The following is a 17,212-nucleotide window of genomic DNA, read 5'->3' as shown; positions in this document are numbered from 1 at the left end:
ACGTCATCAACCCATGAGGACACTTGCCGACTACCCATGACTGGTTTTCTGGATCTGGTTCTGAACATGGTTTCCATAGCCAGCATTTCCTTTCAATAGCCTTTATTTAGCCACAGATAAGCTGTCCTTAACTGCCAATGATGGAATGAACATACAAGAAATAGCACCCACTGGGAAGAAAACTGTCCTAAATCTGAACTGAGTCAAAAGTCTGTCATCTTTATTAGTGGCTACTCTTGCTGGGAATAATATACATTCTTGAGACAATCTTCTAGTCATTTTCTGGTTTATTCTAATGAGCTTAAAAGCCTCGCATAGAACATTGACCTTAGCTGACCTCAGTTGATGTCAACTTTAGTTGACAGAGCTAATGGTCAAACTTGGGAGCTGAATAAGGGCCTTGCACTGATTTTGCAAAACATTTAAGACATCTTTTATTGTGTCCAACTTAACAATGATTATTTCCTTATTTTTTCCCCCTAACAACATGTCATTACCAAGAGATAAACTTCTGCATTAGCTTAGAGCCTCTCCCACCTTGGGACCAGTTTGACTGAATTCTGACCTGCATTCTAATCCCTGAGAAGTTGCCTTCAAATATACTAAAAGATGTGTAATTGTGTGATAAGAACTCTCAGGGCCAAAAGAATTGAGAGAAGAGGTGAATTATTGAAGGATACAAATCACAGGAAATAAACAATGGACCAGGCAGAGGTGACCTGGGTCTAGGGAGTGGAGGGATAGAAACACTGCAGGGTGGAGGAGAACCTTTGATCTGAGGACCTGAGGGTGACAGGAATGGGCTCCCCAGCACAGATAGGAGTTGGTCTGGAAATGAACTGGGGATCCGATGAGTCCTGAGTAAGATAGAGGGGGTGGGGCCCAGCAGAGCCCTGCACCCAGTGAAAGCCGGGAGAACAGGAAGAAACCAGACAAGGTGGTGTCTAGTCTCCCTCAGTTCACAAGGAGGGCTGGAGGGAGAGGCTGGGAGCCCACACATGTGGGCAGCCACCCAGGGCAGGCGTGTGACTCCCACAGAGGAGACACGGGGACACTGTGGGTCAGGAAACACCAATCAGTATGCCTGGTCCACTACCATACACACACCCATCAACCAATGGCCATTGACATCAATTCAACACCAATAGGAACCGCCAATATGGGGTGCGGTGAAGATGAAAACTGTTCAGTGCAGAACAGCCCTGGCTGTGAGGACAGCTCAGTAGTGTCACAACTCAATTAGCTGCAAGGTGGCCTAAGACCTTTACTCTAACTAGACAGCTCTGTTGTGCTCCACCTGCTCCAGCTCCATTCACCTTACTCTGTCCACTTTACTCTATCCTGCGCCAGTCTGCTCTGCTCTGCTCCTGGGAGACATCTGCCCTGGTTCAGTTCAGCTCCAGCCCCAGCGGGGGAAACACAGTCTCCACCCTTCTGTAAAAAAAGAAAGTGCACTCTCCAAGTTATCGGGGAGCTGACTTATATCGACAAAAGTCCCCACCCCTGGTCCCTGATTGGTCCATCCTCACGCAAATGAGGAATCCAAATCTTCACAGTTTGATTGGTCCAAAAGGCACAGTTCTGATTGGTCAGAATGGAGCCACACTGATTGGTTGGTGAAGATGCTGATGGGAATATAGCTAGCTGCATAGCTCTGATTGGATGTGGAAAGCCTCAGTCCTATTGGCTGAAATACTATGCAGGAACTCCTTTATAAGGCCTGGTTCTATGGTTGGAACACAGTGTAGGCAGGCAGTTCAGTGTGAAGTGTGGTTTGTGTGAGATGCCGCTCTGTAGAAATGGCTGCTAGGCTCTGGTTTTTAATTTGAGACCAGTTAGCCACCAGGAGACTTTCTTATTAGGTATCTTCTTTCTCAGGGTCCACACACTACAGACCACACCCACATACACACATACATATGTACACACACTGCAGACTGTGCTTTTCTTGAGGGGAATGCCTGTTCAACTCTGTCTGGTGAAGGGGTTCTCAGTTACACATCCGTGGACCTCCAGGGGTGGTGCAGCCCCTGAAATTGTGAGTAAAATTGTGTGCACATGAGTGTGTTGTGTTGTCTGGGGAATGTGTCTGTGGCATTATCAGGTTATTGAAGAAGTCGTGGCGCCAAGAGGTTAACAAACACTGTTAGTTCTGAGAGAGGACGCACTCAGCAGTGGTAATAAACGTGAGGTGAGTGTCGATGAACACAGACTGATGGGAGATGCTAGCCTTCGACGTGAGGCCTGAGGACACACCATATTGAAGCAGGGGTGACAGATCAGACACAGGGCACTGGGCATGGGGGCAGGGACATGGGGCTGACAGAAGACAAGCGGGGAAAGGAGGGGGGTAGATGGGGACTGCTCCCCTCTGGTGGGAAGGGCAGGGGCAGCGTACCCCCAAGGGCCTCTGCGTGGCTTCCTCTTAGCAGGCCCTGTTGTTTCTGTGTGTGGTGTAGTCCTCCCAGCTCCCTGCTTGCTGGACACGCTGCTTTCCTCAGCCAGTGGCTGGACTAACTGGGCCCCAGGGGAGAGTTCACGATGTGACCAGTCAGGACATAGCGGGAGCTAATGGCAGAGATGGTCCTTGGTCCCCTGCAAGGGAAGCACAGTGTCCCTGTGCCAGTCAGCTCACCTTTCACCATCAAAATCTTCCTGCGCTGCAGTCTGCTCCCCTTGCGTCCATCACTCCTTCACATCTCGCAGACACTCTGTGGACTGTTTATTCTTATTTAAAAATATAACTTTGTTGCAAGAGTGAACAGTCATTGTGAAACAAAAACAAACTTGGGAATAAAATCTGAAAAACAAAGAACATAAATGTTCCACATATCCTGCTATTTAAAATCATAAATTTGTATTATTTTGGTATATGTTCTTCCCATATCCTTTCTGAGGAATGACAGTTAAGTTCGCAAACTTGCCACCGTGCACCTACATTGGCAGCACTGCACCAGCAGCTCGGTAAGGTTTCATAACCTTTGTGTATCAGTGTCTCACAGCTGTGTTCGTGTCGACGTGTGGTGGTGTCTTGCTGAGTGGCTTTTATTATTGTTGTTGCGTGTTTTTGTGTTCCATCATGAGAATGTCTGAGCTTGAATTACAGCAACAAACAAACATTAAATTTCTTGTTAAATTTGACAAGAATGGAAGTGAAAGCAGGGACATATTAGTCCAAGTTTATGGGGATAATGCTATGAAGAAAACGGCAGTGTACAAATAGATTTAAAATTTTCTGAGGGGAGAGAATGAGTCACTGAAGAAGAGACATCAGGGCGGCCAGTAACAAGCAGAACTGACGAAAATATTGCAAAAATTCGTCGAATTGTGCGTCAAAATCTTTGGCTGACTGTGAGAAGCTTAGCAGACCAAGTAAACATCAATAGAGCAACAGTGGAAAATCTTAACTGAAAATCTTAGTATGAGAAAGGTGTGTGCAAAAATGGTCCCGAAGGAACTCACCAAAGAACAAAAGCAAAGGAGAGTCAGAGTTTGCCAAGACCTTTTGGAGAGGCAAGATGATGTTTTGGGCTGTGTTATCTGTCACCAGGGTGGTTACTGCACTTCACTGCTGATGACCACAAAGGCCTTACCTGTAGAAAGGTCTGAATTAGAATTCTTTTTCTGGTCATGGTAAATTTCTTGTTTGGGATTTTTATAACATAAACATAGAACAGCGCACCTTCCAACCGTGTCTTTTCTGCAACTCTGTAGACTGTGCAGGCAGGGTGCATTCCTAGAGTGTAATCTCTTTCAGTGTTGAACAGACCTTGTCTTCCACACTCAATAACGCAGGGAGGACAGGCGAGGAGACCTGGTCTGAGGAAAAAGAGGGGTCTCATTGTCCCAGAGAATGTCGTTTCTTCATCTGGCATGGCTGAAGACCACCCCTGGAGAACACAACGTTACTGCACTGATTTGAGGCAAGAGAGGGCACCTATCAGAACAACCTGTTAACTAACACCACAGTGATTTTGAAAGAAGAGCCACTCCTGGAGGACTGCCTGATACGGAGCCTGTGGAGGGTACGGGGTGACTATTCCAAGGCGCACACAGGAAGACAAATGCCAGCTGCCACCCATAGCCTCTACAGAGCAGAGAGGACAGGTAGGACACAAGCAGATGAGAGCAAATGTATGAGCCCTCACATGGCTCAAGCCCAAGGATTGGCAATGGGCCTTTGGTAGCTCAGAGCTCTGAAATCCTGTGTGTGACATGAGAGTCACCCAGCTAGGAGCACATCAATGCCATCCTGGCAGCCCAATCTTTTGTGGTCCTGCAATTTAATATCAGTGAAAGAAGCCCTGTGTCAGCCAGCAAGAGTGATCTGATTGGTAGACTGCCTTCCTAGAAATAGGATGCTCCGTAGGCAAGAGTCTTGGAGCTATTTGGACATCTGGTCAACCCCTGGTACACGTGGAGGACGAGTAGAAGGCGGGGGTGGTGCCCTGAAGGGGAGAAACAGAACCAGGGACCACATGGCTCATGGTCCTGCCACCCCAGCAGTACCAGGCCCCAGAGAACTTAGAAAATTTGGAGGAAGATGCTCTGGAGCATGGCGTGTGTGACCTAAGAGTGGCACTGTAGGAAGGCTCCTTCCAATTCTGTGGTCCCATGAGTCAGCTCTTCATGCCTTAGTTTCCCCACTCTCAAAATGGCTGGGCTATTTTGAGATAATATAGTAAAACCTAATTACAAACATATTTGAGGTCCAGGGTCCCTCCCATAAACTTCACTAATTCAATAAAAATGAGTGCAGCCGTATGGTTTGTCTAGATGGCAGGTGTCCTCCTGCCCCTTGATATTACCATTTTTGTGAAGCCTTTGCAGTCCTTCGAGGGCTGGGCTAAGACTCATTATCAGAAATTAAACTTCAATTCCACGTCAACAAGCACAACCTAATTTTATTTGTAATGCTCAAACCCATTGCCTGAGAAGTGGGCTGCCAAGTAGGCTTAAGGAAAGGTCCTGTCTCAGCCAAGACCTTCCCCTGAGCTGGACGCATCTTTTTCTCAGTGCCAGGAAACCTGCAGGGCCAGAAGAGTGCTCGGCTTCTCTCTGGACAACGGAATGGTCCTGTCAGAGAGAGGAAGTGTGAGGGAAGCCCCGCCCTGCAGGACAGAGATCTGCCTGGTGGAGAGTGGTGTCCCTGTGGACTGTTAAAGGTGGGTGGGGCTCCCACCAGTACTGCTCCAGGGGCCACCCCCACTCGTCCTCAAGATCTGGCTCTGCCTGCTCCTGTCTCCAGGCGAGTCTTCCTGACCCGTGAGGTTAGACCAAGCTTCCTGTCATAGACTCATGTCACTCACAGCTGTTTTCCTTCCTAACAATTATTCCAGCTGCCAAGATATTATCTGTGCAATAATTGCTTAAGTCTAACACCTCGCAAAGCTGCAGGCTTCATGAGGGTGGGGACGGTGCCTGATTCATTTTCAGTTTTCACCTCAGAGACGAATTTCATTCTTGGCATGTGGTAGGTTTTCAATAAATAGTTGTTGAACAAATGAATGGATATGGTAGGAAAAGAATGGGTGATGGGGTCACACAGCTCTGGATTCACCGTTTTCTTTCTGGATGACATTTAACAAATGAACCTTTCTGGTCCTTGGTTTTCTCTCCCCAGACAGTGGGGATAGTAAAATTCGTGTTGCAGATGTGAGGAGATAGTGCACCCTGCACGGAGCAGCTGCTCAATGAGTGCTAACCTTTTCTTCCTCTGCCTGGGAGCTGTGAAGCTCTCCTTGTCCTTAGCACATTTCCTAAAGCAGGACTTGGAGTTTCATCTGCCGCTTCTTCCATTGGCTCCTCAAACCACCTCAGCCTGGCCCCTCCCTCATCCTTCCCTGAGGCCCCTCTCCAACTCTGGGTCTGTGGTGACCAATACAGGATTGGATGATTGATCGAGAATGCTTTGGGTGCGGACATTTCAGCACCAATGACATTAAGCCATTATGGCATTCTGCCCCAAAGACCTCTTTCAGGCCTTAACTCCTCAATTCTCAACTTCCCCAATCTCCACCCTGGCATCTGGAACATCTCCTCCTGCTTCTTGCACTGGCCCTTGAACCCCCTGCCTCGACTTCTTTTCCATCGCCAATCTCCCTAGTTTTTCCTCTTATCGTCTCTCCTTACTTTTAACTCTCCCCCAATGAAACGTCTCCACCCACAGGCCTTGGGTTATTCCTCAAGTGTTTGCCTCCCACATCTGCGTCTCCGGCCCAGATCTGCCCCCTGAGCATCAGAACTGTCCACTCACGTATTCACCACTGGATTGCAACAGAGGCTTCAGAAGAAAACCGTCTAAAATCAAACTCTTCACATTCCTTCCCCAAAGCCCTGTGCCTCCCATGTGCCCCTTTTGGTTATTGGTTTCATCAGCCTCAGTCGCCAGAACTTGAGAACCTTTCTCCCCCTTTCCTCCCACTTTTGTATCACAGTGTGACCATCAGAGTAAATCTTTGAATCAGAAGTCCAGCCTCATGTCACCCCCTGACACCCCCTGCTCAGACCTCTCCAGTCTCCCTTCTGAGGCCCCGACAGTGACCTCCACGCGTGGTGTTCAGGCTCCAGCCAGAGTCTTTCCTTCCACATCACTCACTTGACACCCCAGGTTCGAGTGGCAGTCGGGTTTCATCTTGCACGTCAATTCCGATTCATGCAGTTTGGCCAAAGCTCTGCCCAGGGGCCCCAGTGGGAAAGGCTGAGTCCCCCCATCACCCATGGGGCAGGACCAGGGAGCAGCGGCAATCCGGCTGCTCTCACTGCCCACCCTTCCAGCACCACGGCCTGCTGGGGTCCCCCAAACCAGCCCCACGCTTCCCCACCTCTTTGTTCCTCTCATATAAGCCGCTACCTCTAAAAGCCTTTCTTCAGCTTCTAAGTCCAACTTAGTTTTCCTTCAAGGTTTGACTGAAAGGACATTTCTCCCCGAAACCTTCCCCAGCTTTAATGCAGTGTGGCTTCCCACGGTCTGAAAGCGTTTTGTTGGCACCTTTCCATCTGGCAATACTAATGGAACCGTCAGAATGGGGCAGAATGTCATCTAACTGTCAACCAGCTAAATCACAAGCCTCTAGAAGGTGCTTTTGCTGGGTTGTGTGTTTCTCCCCGTGGCTCTCAGGGGCCTCCCATGGCTGTTTGGACAACTGCTAAGCCTCTCAAGGCCATAGGGTCACAGGTGTCCCAGGCCACCTGGGCATGCACATTCTCGGGGGTCTCTCTGACAGACACCACAAGGGGACTCGGCCAGAGGCTGGGTGGCTGGCCTTGGCCATCACACATCTGGACAGAGACACATCACACTCCCACGTCTGGTAAACGCAGGCCCATCTCGGGTGGACTCAGTAAATGTGTAACTCAGCCATGTACCAGCTCGTTCTGTTCAGCAGCAAAGTATGCATCGATCATCCTGACCTCCTGGCAGTAGTCCCAGCGTGACAGTCCCTCTGGCGTCCGTCCCCCAGTCAGCCCTGGCTGCCTGAGGCCCCACCCCCATTGGTGATATAACCCCCTCTCCAGCTTGGGCACAGGACAGTCTGGGAACGGCTCCATCCCCACCCCTCAGATATAAATAGGGCCTCAGTGGACCAGCCAGAGGAAGAGGCCACCCTTCTCGTGGGGACTGAAGCAGAAGGTAAGCTGGGAACCTCTCTCCATACCACCCTTCCCAGCCCCTGCCCCCTCCTTTCTGTCTCTAGGCAGCTGAGTTGTCTGCTGGGCTTAGAAGGCCAGGGGTGCTCTATGGGAAGGGGGAGAAGGGCTGCTGGAAAGCGGTGGCTAAAGGGCACCCAGGAGCCAGAAGTCAGGGGACAGTGGTGACCTACCTTTGCCGCAGGGGACCTTACCACTGAAGCCTCAGAAGATTCCGCTCGCCTCCCATCGGGCCAGATGTCCAGCCCTGGACTGTCTTCCCTTTGGCCCCCCGGGTCCTTCCAGGGGAGCTACACGTCCTCAGCAGCAGGCAGGGTGGCTGGGTCCTCACGCTCCCTCTGAGCAGGGCTGGGTCCTCCTGGAAGCAGAGTCATGGTGGCCAAGAGCCCACCGAATCCTTCTTCAGTCAGAAGGGGCCGTGAAGCCGGCTGTGCAGGCAGTGGGGCTGGGGGGAGGGGCAGGCTCTGGGTCCCCCCAGGATGCAGGTGAGGGGTGGCACACATTTCCGCGGGGCAGTGCGTCTCTGGTCCTGGGTGCAAGGCCTGGATCTGTGCAGTCAAGGTCATCACTGTCCCTGAGCCTCAGTTTGCTCATCTATAAGATGGGACAAATAACCATGCCTGGCCTCCCTTGCTCATGGATGGTGGTGTAAATTAAGAGAGCTAATACAACGTGAAAATGCTTTCTAAAATTTCAGATAAATGAAAATTCACATTCTTATTATTTTGTTCAAGAGGTAATATAAATCGGTGCTTCAGTGGGCAGGCAGCAGCTTCGGGGGTCTGGGTTTAAATCCTAGCTCTGTCTCTTACTAGCTGTGTGACCTTGAGCAAGTCACTGAACCTCTCTGTTCCTTTGTACAACAGCACTGACAAATTCATTTAACAACTACTTATCAAGTAGCTAGTAGGTCCCAGGCATTTTTAGGAGAACAAAACAGCTAAAAGCCTGCTTTCATAAGGTTTGCATTCACATGGGAGGAGATAGGCAATGAACACTAACTATAATAAACAGACAGACAAATAAAATGAATACACGATCCAGAGTGTTCCAAGGTGATCCAGGGCTATGGGAAAAGTAGCGTAGGGAAGGATAAATGGGCTCAGAGTGCCAGGAGTCGGGGGACAGTTGCAGTGTGGAACATGTTGTCAGGGATGCCTCAGCGGGAAGGGTTGTTGTGAAGATTAGGTGAGCTGCTACATGACAAGCCTGGAATCGTGCCTGGCAATAAGCATCATGTGTTAGCTGCCACCCTCACCATTTTCTTTACGCCACTGAGCCACGGGCAGGAGGGACCCCGAGAATGAGAGGCTGGTGAGAGGGAGCCCAAGGAGGGTGAGGTAGGCGGGCGGCAAACCCACCCTTGTGGGAGCGCTCACAGCCCTGCACTGCTGGCTTGTTCTCAGGCCCCGCTGTGTGCTGACTGAGAGCCAGCCGGGCGGCAGCTGACCACAGCTGAGAGCAAACAGCAGCCCTGCCTTGAAAACGATCCATGAGATTGCTTCACCTGACTGCCTGTGCCCTGCGGTGGGGCTGAGTGGAGCGGGGCTTGTTTACCTGCACGGCCCACACCTGGGCCGGTGGGTGCCTGTTTCTGCAGGCTCCCCAGCTCGCAGTCCCACAGCTTTCCCCTGATGACTCTGCCCTGACTGGACCTTTTACATGAGGTCTGTGTAGACAGAAAGGGACATTCCCACTATTATAAAAGTTATACAAAACAAAAAATCAAAACCCAGCCCCAAATAAAACCTTACGAAAGCACACCTCAGCCCGTAATCACATAAATGTATTCTGTGGAGTGAGTTCATTTCTTTTCACTGAAATGTGTAGACGTGGATGGATTTCTCCTGGCCTAGATGGCTGCAGGGACTCGTAGAACCACTGAACTGGCGAGAGAGCACTTAATCACCTTTCTCCCTTCATAAAACATTTCAGGTACGAGGAAGCAAGCTCCCCCATCGGAGATGACTCCTGCCAGCACGAGCCTGAGGGCCGCCCTCCTTTGTCTCCTGGCCTGCGCTGGCCTGGCTGCTGGAGACCGGGTGTACATACACCCCTTCCACCTGCTGGTCTACAGCAAGAGCAGCTGTGACCAGCTGGAGAAGCCCACGGCAGAGACACCCAAGGACCCGACCTTCACACCTGCCCCGATTCAGGCCAAGACGTCCCCAGTGGACGAGGAGGCCCTGTGGAGACAGCTGGTGCTGGCCGCGCAGAAGCTCGACAGTGAAGACAAGACGAGGGCGGCCGTGCTGGGGATGCTGGTCAACTTCATGGGCTTCCGCATGTATAAGACGCTGAGCGAGACGTGGAGCGCGGCCACAGGCGCCGTGCTGTCCCCACCGGCTCTTTTTGGCACCCTGGCCTCCTTCTACCTGGGAGCCTTGGACCCCACGGCCAAGGGACTGCAGGCGTTCCTGGGCGTGCCCGGGGAGGACCAGAGCTGTACCTCCCGGCTGGATGGTCACAAGGTCCTCTCTACCCTGCAGGCCATCCAGGGCCTGCTGGTGGCCCAGGGTGGAGCGAGCGGCCAGCCCAAACTGCTCCTGTCCACGGTGGTGGGTCTGTTCACAGCCCCCGGCCTGCGCCTGAAGCAGCCGTTTGTGCAGGGCCTGGCTCCCTTCGCCCCCGTCACCATCCCGCGCTCTCTAGACTTGTCCACGGACCCAGATCTCGCTGCGGAGAAGATCGCCAGGTTCATGCAGGCTGTGACGGGGTGGAAAATGAACAGCCCCCCGACGGGAGTCAGCCCAGACAGCACCCTGCTCTTCCACACCTACGTCCACTTCCAAGGTAAGGCCAGCCCTCCAGGTGGGCTCTGCCCCCAGGCCAGTGCCAAAGGGCAGCAGTTCTCTGTGTCCAGGAACTTAGTGCCCACCGTCTCAGCTGGGCAGAGCCAGGCCTCGGGGGTGGGCATGGTGGCAGACGTGAGGGAGTGCCTGGAGACCACCCTCCAGGAGGACAGGAGCCGCTGCTCCCTGGGCTCCTTGGGTGAGTGTTGGCTGGGCTTTGCCTCCCCACCTGCTGCCCGCTGTATGCAGCTACTCTGCTGCATGTTTGCAGTCTCATCCTGTAATCCCATGATGCAGTGAAGAGGTTTTACTGTCTTTATTACCTGTAAAGAAATAGAGACTCAGAAAAACAAAGTGACTTGCTCAGGATGGCCCAGCCTCAAGTGGGGGTCCTGGGATCCAAACCTGCATCTCCTGGCTCCGCAGCCCAGCTCCACGCTCAGATGGGCTGGGTTACTATCTCTTGAGAAGGTCACTATCCCCTGTAAATACAACCAATTTGTTTGCTTAAATCATTTTCATGTTGGGAGGGTTATTACCCAGAAGTCCCTACTACACAGGTTGTTCATTCATTCAACAAACAATCATTGAGGATTTACTATACGCAGGACTCTGAATTGGGCCTCTCGGAGGGGTCAAGGAGGAAGACTGCACAGGCCGCCCCACAGGTTGTCAAAGTTCAACAGCGGACAGAGCCTGAGGGCAAATGCCTGGGCCACGGTGCTGCAGGCAAAAGTGCTCCACGTCCAGGAGGCTCAGGACGCTCGAAAGAGGGGCTCACTGGGGAGTGGACGGAAGACCTGGGGACAGCGAGGGGAGCAGGGCTTCGGGGAAGAGAAGCGACTGAGCCAAGGTTGCCACATCTAGACCAGGAGCGGCTTTGCTCGGCTCGAGTGAAGGATGAGAGACAGGGGCAGTGGGGGCAGAGCTGCAACGGTGGGACTTCGAATGTGCTGCTGGGAAGGTTGGAACCCTGTGGTGGCAGGTGTCCGAGTGCAGGTCGTCCTGGTGGCCTGCGCTGTGTGCATCGGAGGCGGGAGGGCCCTTGGAAGGTTTTACAGCAGTCCAGGCAACTCTCCAGGGAGCACACACTGAGGCAGTGGCCCTGAGACTGTGGGCTGGGGACGTTGGTGAGGTTCTGTTGAGATGTGCAACCTCCTGGGGAACAGAAAGCCAGTGGTTGAAAGGTAGCGCCATGGAGAGAGGGGTTACAGTGCGTAGTCATTTTTTCACTCTGAGAAAATGCTGGAAGTCTGTAAACGGCACAGGGAGAGGACCAGGGTTGCTCAGTTCCCAGCACTGCAGCACCTGGGAGCAGAGAGCAGCACGGGCCATCCTGCCGTCCCTAAGAGGGGTCCGGGAGGAGAGCTCTCTGAGGAGGCTGTTTCCCCAGTGGCGAAGCCAGAGAGCCGCTGGTGTCAGAAAAGGGGCCTTACTTCAGGAAAGTGCCTGTCCCCATGACCCCATGTCGCAGACCTGCACAGGCAGAGGGGGAGACGTGGAGAAAGGCAAACCCCGCTCAGGACTGGACGGACGTCCCAGTGCACCCCAGGCCCACCATGGCCCAGCCTCTGACCTCGCTCCCTAACCAGCCCTGCCTCAGTTTCCGTCCGATGGACACGCACACCCTTTCTGCCCACCTCGACGTGTCCATCTATGAAATGAGCAGCTGTGTCATGAGCTCTAAGTCCCTTTCAGTACTAATGTCCGGTTACAATGGCTTCAGCACACAGCTGGGACTTGGGAGCCCCTGAGCTCTGGGCGCCCTTTGCCCAGCGCTGCAGTCACCCTGAGGCCGGGTGCTGGCCCTGGCAGGTTCCGCCACATCCGTTGACTTAACCTTGAGAGATTTACTTAACCTCCGCATGCAGACCATGCTTTTCAGATGAGCAGGGGGAGAGGGCAGCCCCTCGGTTCACATTCCAGCATCTGTTTGCCTTAGTTTGCTAGTAGAAAGAATTTAGTCCTTTTTACCTTCTAAACTGAAAAGCCTTCAGCCAGCGCCCAGGACCCACAGCTTCTTGGCCGCACCCCTTGCTCTAGCTGCTCTTGTCAACCAACAATGCCTCTGGGGATAAAGGACCAGGAGACGCGGGTCTGCTCCCCCTTCAGGACCCTGAGAAGGCTGAGCCGGCCCAGTCCCTTCACCAGGAGGCCTGCCCTTCCAGCTCCCCGACCCCTTCCCTCTGGAGACTTCTGATTCAGGACTAAGGGATCCCCAAGACTTTTCAAGCCACCTCTACTCAGACTCCCAGTGCCAGGTGCCCAGGGGGCTGCTCTGTGACAGACTCAACCTCAACTTCAGCTTATATCCCAGAAACAGTTACAAAGTGGCCATTTCAAGGCAAGTGGGAGGGCTGCAGAGGGAGGCTGTGCAGCCATCAGGGCAGAGGTTTGGCGGCTGCCGGGAGAGCCTGCAAGTGACCGTGTTGTCAACAAGAGTTTGCTGACCTCCAGGACAGCCACGTCGCTGGCAGCTCACCTCTGTGACCACCCGCCCCAGCCAACTGCTGGGAGGGGCAGAGAGGGCTCGCAGCACAGAGGGTACCCAGACACCCCAGCTCGAGTCCACTGGTCACAGCAAGGTGATATGTCTGTCCCTAGCAGCAAGGGGTCCTAAGAAGTGTGGCCTTCTTTCCTGGAGGGGCATGCCCAGCTCTGGTTCTGACTGAGAGGGGACTGGAGGCTGGACCACAGTCTGTCACAGCTGGGGCTGTGCGCAGGTTGAAAGTGAGCCAGCACCGACAATGCTAATGCTTAGGGCTGTGAAACGACGCCATGGATGTGTCATCGCGCGTGGACCCAGAGAACGTACTACCCCGAGTGGACTCTGGGCAACTGTGTGTCCATGTCAGCTCACCAGTGAACAGACCCCGCTTGCTCTGGGGGGTGGGGGTGTTCACAGAGAGGGGAGTTGGGAGTGGGTGTTTGGGGATCTCCCGGACTTTCCTCTTAATTTTGCTGTGAATCTAAAACTGCTCTAAAAAGTAAACTTTATTTTTAAAAGAGTAAGATGTGGGACCACAGGGTCTGCCCATCCAGTGACTGTCCCCTTGTGTCTCTGTCTGGGTCTCCAGGGCAAATGAAGGGCTTCTCCCTGCTCGCGGGGCTCCGGGAATTCTGGGTGGACAACACCACATCTGTATCCGTCCCCATGCTCTCGGGCACGGGCACCTTCCAGCACTGGAGCGACCTCCAGAACAACCTGTCCATGACCCGGGTGGACCTCAGCGAGAATGCCTGCCTGTTCCTGATCCAGCCCCACAGCCCCTCAGACCTGCGGGAGGTTGAAGCCCTCACCTTCCAGCATGACCTCCTGACGTGGACTAAGAAGCTGTCTCCCCAGTAGGGCTCCCAGGGAACCGCCCCTGGAGAGTGGGGAGCCACCCCTGGAGAGTGGGCAGCTGCCCCTAGGGGGTGGGGAGCCGCCCCTAGGGGGTGGGGAGCTGCCCCTGGAGAGTGGGGAGCCTCCCCTAGGGGGTGGGGAGCCGCCCCTAGGGGGTGGGGAGCTGCCCCTGGAGAGTGGGGAGCTGCCCCTGGAGAGTGGGGATCTGCCCCTGGAGAGTGGGGCGCTGACCCTAGGGGGTGGGGAGCCGCCCCTGGAGAGTGGGGAGCTGCTCCTGGAGAGTGGGGAGCTGCCCCTGGAGAGTGGGGAGCTGCCCCTGGAGAGTGGGGATCTGCCCCTGGAGAGTGGGGAGCCGCCCCTAGGGGGGGGAGCCGCCCCTAGGGGGGGGAGCCGCCCCTGGAGAGTGGGGAGCTGCCCCTAGGGGGTGGGGAGCCGCCCCTGGAGAGTGGGGAGCTGCTCCTGGAGAGTGGGGAGCCGCCCCTAGGGGGTGGGGAGCTGCCCCTGGAGAGTGGGGAGCTGCCCCTGGAGAGTGGGGATCTACCCCTGGAGAGTGGGGAGCCACCCTTAGGGGGTGGGGAGCCGCCCCTGGAGAGTGGGGAGCTGCCCCTAGGGGGTGGGGAGCCGCCCCTGGAGAGTGGGGAGCTGCCCCTGGAAAGTGGGGAGCCATCCCTGGAGAGTGGGGAGCCGCCCCTACGGGGTGGGGAGCTGCCCCTGGAGAGTGGGGTGGGGGGCACAGGTGCTGGTGTGGGAGCCCTGTCATGGGTGGGGCTGAGGCTTGTGAGCCCTGTCATGGGTGGGGCAGAAGGCTTGTGTCCATCTGTCCATCAGCCCAGTGCTTGGTCTCTCAGCTCTTCTGGGTGGGGCTGAGCTGCTTCTCCCTGGACTTAGCTTTACTTCTGATTTGGAGTGTGGGGACCCAGATATGCACACAACCTGCTGCATTCCAAGATGTCCCCCAAGGGTTGGACACCTCTGAGATACCTGGGGGGCTTTCTTGGGGAACTGCCCTGGACCCCAGAGCCCCCTGGTTTGCCGCCCGTGTGCTCCTCTTCCCGACTGTGATGGGAATAACGCAGTTTCCTCCCTGGGCATGAGATGCGACTCCATGCCAGGCGCAGGGCAGGGCGTCCAGATCTGTACTAAGGGGCACAGATGGCCTCCTTAGCTCAGCTCTTTTTAAAAATTTTTTTCATTGTGGTAAGTAACCGTTTTTTAAGGGTGCACAGCTCTACGGCATTAAGCAATTCCTCACTGCCGAGCGGCCGTCATCACTTTTGTCTCCAGCATTTGCCCTTGTGTCACTGGCGTATTTCACTGAGCATCATGTCCTCCAGGTCCATCCACGTGGTAGCCGGTGTGAGAGTGTCCTTCCTTGTTAAGCCTAAATAGCAGTGCGTGGATGGAATGCATTTTGCTTGTCCATTCATCCATCAATGGGCACTTGGGTCACCTCCACATTTTGGCTACTGTAAGTAGTATGGCTGTGGGCACGGTGTGCTGTCAGCTCTTGTAAGGGTTTGGTGTGTCCCTGGGGACACGTGTGGGTTCTCAGGACCCTGAAAGGGCAGTGCTTCCAGTGACGTGCGCGGCGCAGAGGCTAACACTGGGCTGTCCTCCTACCTCTCTCCCTCCCTGGGTTTCTGTGTCAGGAACCGATGGTGGCCAGTTCGTCCCGATGCATTGTTTTAGAAAGCAGCATTTTAAATAATGCAAGTCACACACCTCCCACACAGCCCAGCCAACTACACCAGCCTGGAGAGGTGACGACCCAGGTGGTCGCCCAGAGCGTGTGCTGCTAACTGCTGTGCGTCCTCCTCACAGGGCATGAAGTGCGTGTTGAAGCTTTCCCAAGACAGCCTAGCTGGCTGAGGGTCAAGGTCCCCTCTCGCACAGCACGTGCATCTGGCTCCCCAGGTCTTCGGCCAATGCTCTCTGTGTGGCCCAGTCCTCGCAGTGGGAGCGAGCTGAGGCTTCCTAACTGTGGCTCATGTCCCCAGGGCCATCCGCCTGACCATGCCCCAGCTGGTGCTGCGAGGCTCCTACGACCTGCAGGAACTGCTGGCCCAGGCCAAGCTGCCCACCCTGCTGGGCGCCGAGGCGAACCTGGGCAAAATCAGCGATGCCAACCTCAGCGTCGGACAGGTACCGTGTGGCCTGTGCCATTGGTTCTGTGTGCTTGTGGGTAGGAGGCATAGATGGGAGGGACACAGAGGAAGCTTCCGGCACGTGGGGTATAAGGCAGGAAGGCAAGGAGGGCATGGCCCCGTGGGTGTGCAGCCAGAGTAGGAGGAAAGCGACAGGAGCTCTGAGGCTTTCCAGAGACAGTGGAGAGCAGCAAACCCCTCCCCGCCCTGTCCTCTGGCTCTGCCCAGCCTGGCCCGGCCTCGGGCCCTCTGCAGGTCCTAAAGCAGGGTCAGGACTCAGCCAGGAGAGGAAGTGCCCCCACCGTGGGGCCGGCCCTACCACACAGCTACTGGCTTCAGAGAAATGCCCACAGTGGACAGACTGTCTGCTGTCAAGGGACCACGTACCTCAGCAATGAGAAGGGGCCTGGGTGCTCTGCGCTGGAGAGAAATGGGGTCACTCCCAGTCCTGGCCTCAGACACCACTGGGGGGGAGGGGGCGCGTGCTAAGTGAGGCCACTCAGAGGCCACTGCAGGGGGCAGCCAGGTGCATGGTGGAGCCGGTGGGTCTGAGGGACTGTGAGTGAGGGCTGTCATCGAGGGCCAGCTGCACCCCATCCCCGCCTCCGCTTCACAGGTGCTCAACAGCATCCTGTTTGAACTGAAAGCCGATGAGGGGCTGCAGCCCAGAGAGGCCGCCCGGCAGCCGGCTGGACCTGAGGCCTTGGAGGTGACCCTCAACAGCCCGTTCCTGTTTGCCGTTTGTGAGCGAGACTCCACTGCCTTCCACTTCCTGGGCCGTGTGGACAGCCCACTGAGCGTGGAGTAGGCCGGCCCCATGGGCGCGGCCGCAGCACACGGCATCACCCATTTGTCACCACTGTCTCCCACTTGTTCTTCAGATGAGGAGCGGGAAGGAAGCGGTTCTCCTGGGTCAGCGGGGCTGTGTATAATGAGAGGTAGAAGCCGGCCTCGGGGGCCATGCGGCGCGCTAAGGGCCAGCCGTTAGCACAGGACGACTGTTCTGGAAAGAGTTTGCACGGACAGTGTGTCTGTGAAACCAAAAATTGTTTCCTTTTTAATTGAGAGCAGACATTGGGTTTTAAATTAAAATACACACTTTTCATTGCCCTGGGTTTATATTTAGCTTATTGAATGTGAACTTGTCAGCTGCATGCAATCCCCACCACCTCGGAGTTTTTCCTGCTTTCTCACTTTTTCTTTCCCATGATACTTGTGATTTTTGAAAAACACTAGAATCTGGATGTATGTTAGGATGTAATAAATATCATGTCTGATTA

General features: G+C 54.5%; 1 protein-coding gene across 1 annotated transcript; it reads left to right on the top strand.

The window, feature by feature from the left end:
• The first annotated feature begins 7,495 nt into the window (after positions 1-7,495).
• On the top strand, positions 7,496-17,212 carry AGT (angiotensinogen). The gene is made up of 5 exons (XM_019757375.3): positions 7,496-7,633; positions 9,586-10,443; positions 13,520-13,787; positions 15,786-15,930; positions 16,549-17,212. Exons 2-5 carry the CDS (start codon positions 9,615-9,617, stop codon positions 16,738-16,740), a joined length of 1,434 nt encoding a protein of 477 aa, XP_019612934.3. The 5' UTR covers positions 7,496-7,633; positions 9,586-9,614; the 3' UTR covers positions 16,741-17,212.

Source organism: Rhinolophus sinicus, chromosome 6 (genome assembly GCF_057876585.1).
Source record: "Rhinolophus sinicus isolate RSI-liver-muscle chromosome 6, RSI-T2T, whole genome shotgun sequence".
Classification (NCBI taxonomy): domain Eukaryota; kingdom Metazoa; phylum Chordata; class Mammalia; order Chiroptera; family Rhinolophidae; genus Rhinolophus; species Rhinolophus sinicus.
This window is presented reverse-complemented; position numbering and strand designations above follow the sequence as displayed.